The sequence below is a fragment of the Citrus clementina genome, unplaced genomic scaffold (genome assembly GCF_000493195.1).
Source record: "Citrus clementina cultivar Clemenules unplaced genomic scaffold, Citrus_clementina_v1.0 scaffold_6, whole genome shotgun sequence".
NCBI lineage: Eukaryota > Viridiplantae > Streptophyta > Magnoliopsida > Sapindales > Rutaceae > Citrus > Citrus x clementina.
Window position 1 is genome coordinate 24,717,370 of NW_006262139.1, and position 1,303 is coordinate 24,718,672.

Consider the following 1,303-nt stretch of genomic DNA (forward strand, 5'->3'; position numbering starts at 1 on the left):
AATGGTTGGTTGGGTGGGAGAAGTTGATTGCCAAAATAACCAATTAAATTTTGCGGGGAAAAAAAAAGATTGATGGGATTTTGGAGACAGCATATCGAGATATCATTATTCATCAGCGTGATAATATGAGCAGAATTACACACACAACAGTTTTGTTTATGCATAGACTCACTGTTTACATAAAATCTTTGCATCATTGCATGAAAATAAAATATTATTCAAGTGGCAGATAAAGAAAAACCACTTCAAGACAACAATGGAAACATCATCTTGGCCAAACTAAGTTTTCTTGTTCACACCCATTCATACTACTTTGTTTGGTTTCCACTTTCTATTGATGTTGAAGCGACCCAAGATTAACTCCAATGACTTCAATGACTTAACTGGAATAAGGATTTTGTATCAATCTGAGTCCAACCATCTGTTTTGAGTTGACACGGCATACATCATTCTAGTAATTCACATACAGAATATTACCCGTATAAAATTAAGCAAGCCTTCAAATTGATCCACATATGAACAGACAAAATTTTGAAAAGAATAGAAGATTCTCCCATCTAAATTTGAACACTAATATTGCTACTAGCTTCAGTCAATCGGCAGCATGGCAGCACCCAAACCGAGTATTCACATTTCTAAAAAAGATCGACAAAATTTCCTTGGAGGGTATACATCTATAATCATACGACTCTGTATGAAAGCCAAAGCGTATATACAATAGAATAAGCAGCATTTACATTTATAATCCAAGCCACTTGACAACTAGTCTTGAATACTTCATCCCCAAGCATAGGTGATATAACTTCCAAGTTTGGTTAACCTGAGGAATTGTGATTCCGCTTACTTAAAAGTGATTTTTGCCTCCCCCACTTCCTCCTATTATTATGCAGATTTGACTTAGAAGTAGAAGGTTGACCCTGCAGCTTGGGCATTTTTGAGGGCAAGGCAGATTTTGGAGTCACGGCTGGAGGACTGGTATTCAGCTTTTCTAGCGATTCATGATGCCTCGAAGTGAACTGACTTATAACTCTTTCAAAATTTTGCAATTCTTCATCAGAAGGCTCAATATCTATCGGGATCGCTTCCTTGTTCTGTATGCATAAAGAATGATCAGTTCCATAATTACACATATGGAAAATAGGATTATGCAACTAGTGTTTTGCTATTAAGCCAGTATAATATTGTTAAGACGTGATCAGGGGAAAAGTCCATATTTGTTACTGCAAAAATAAAAACAGCAATGATATAACTGATATCTCATCTACAGTTTCAACAACCTTCTTTGACAGGTAAGAAATGCTCA

At 35.9% G+C, this 1,303-nt stretch overlaps 1 protein-coding gene across 2 annotated transcripts in view; it reads right to left on the reverse strand.

The window, feature by feature from the left end:
- Nucleotides 1–271: 271 nt before the first annotated feature.
- The window catches only part of LOC18039728, a 3,967-nt gene continuing 2,935 nt past the window's right edge, over nucleotides 272–1,303 (reverse strand). For both annotated transcript variants that reach the window (XM_006431055.2, XM_006431054.2), the window contains exon 6: nucleotides 272–1,091. In XM_006431055.2, coding sequence (XP_006431118.2) covers nucleotides 816–1,091 — 276 coding nt within the window. In that variant the 3' untranslated portion in view covers nucleotides 272–815. The remainder of the gene's footprint in view (nucleotides 1,092–1,303) is intronic.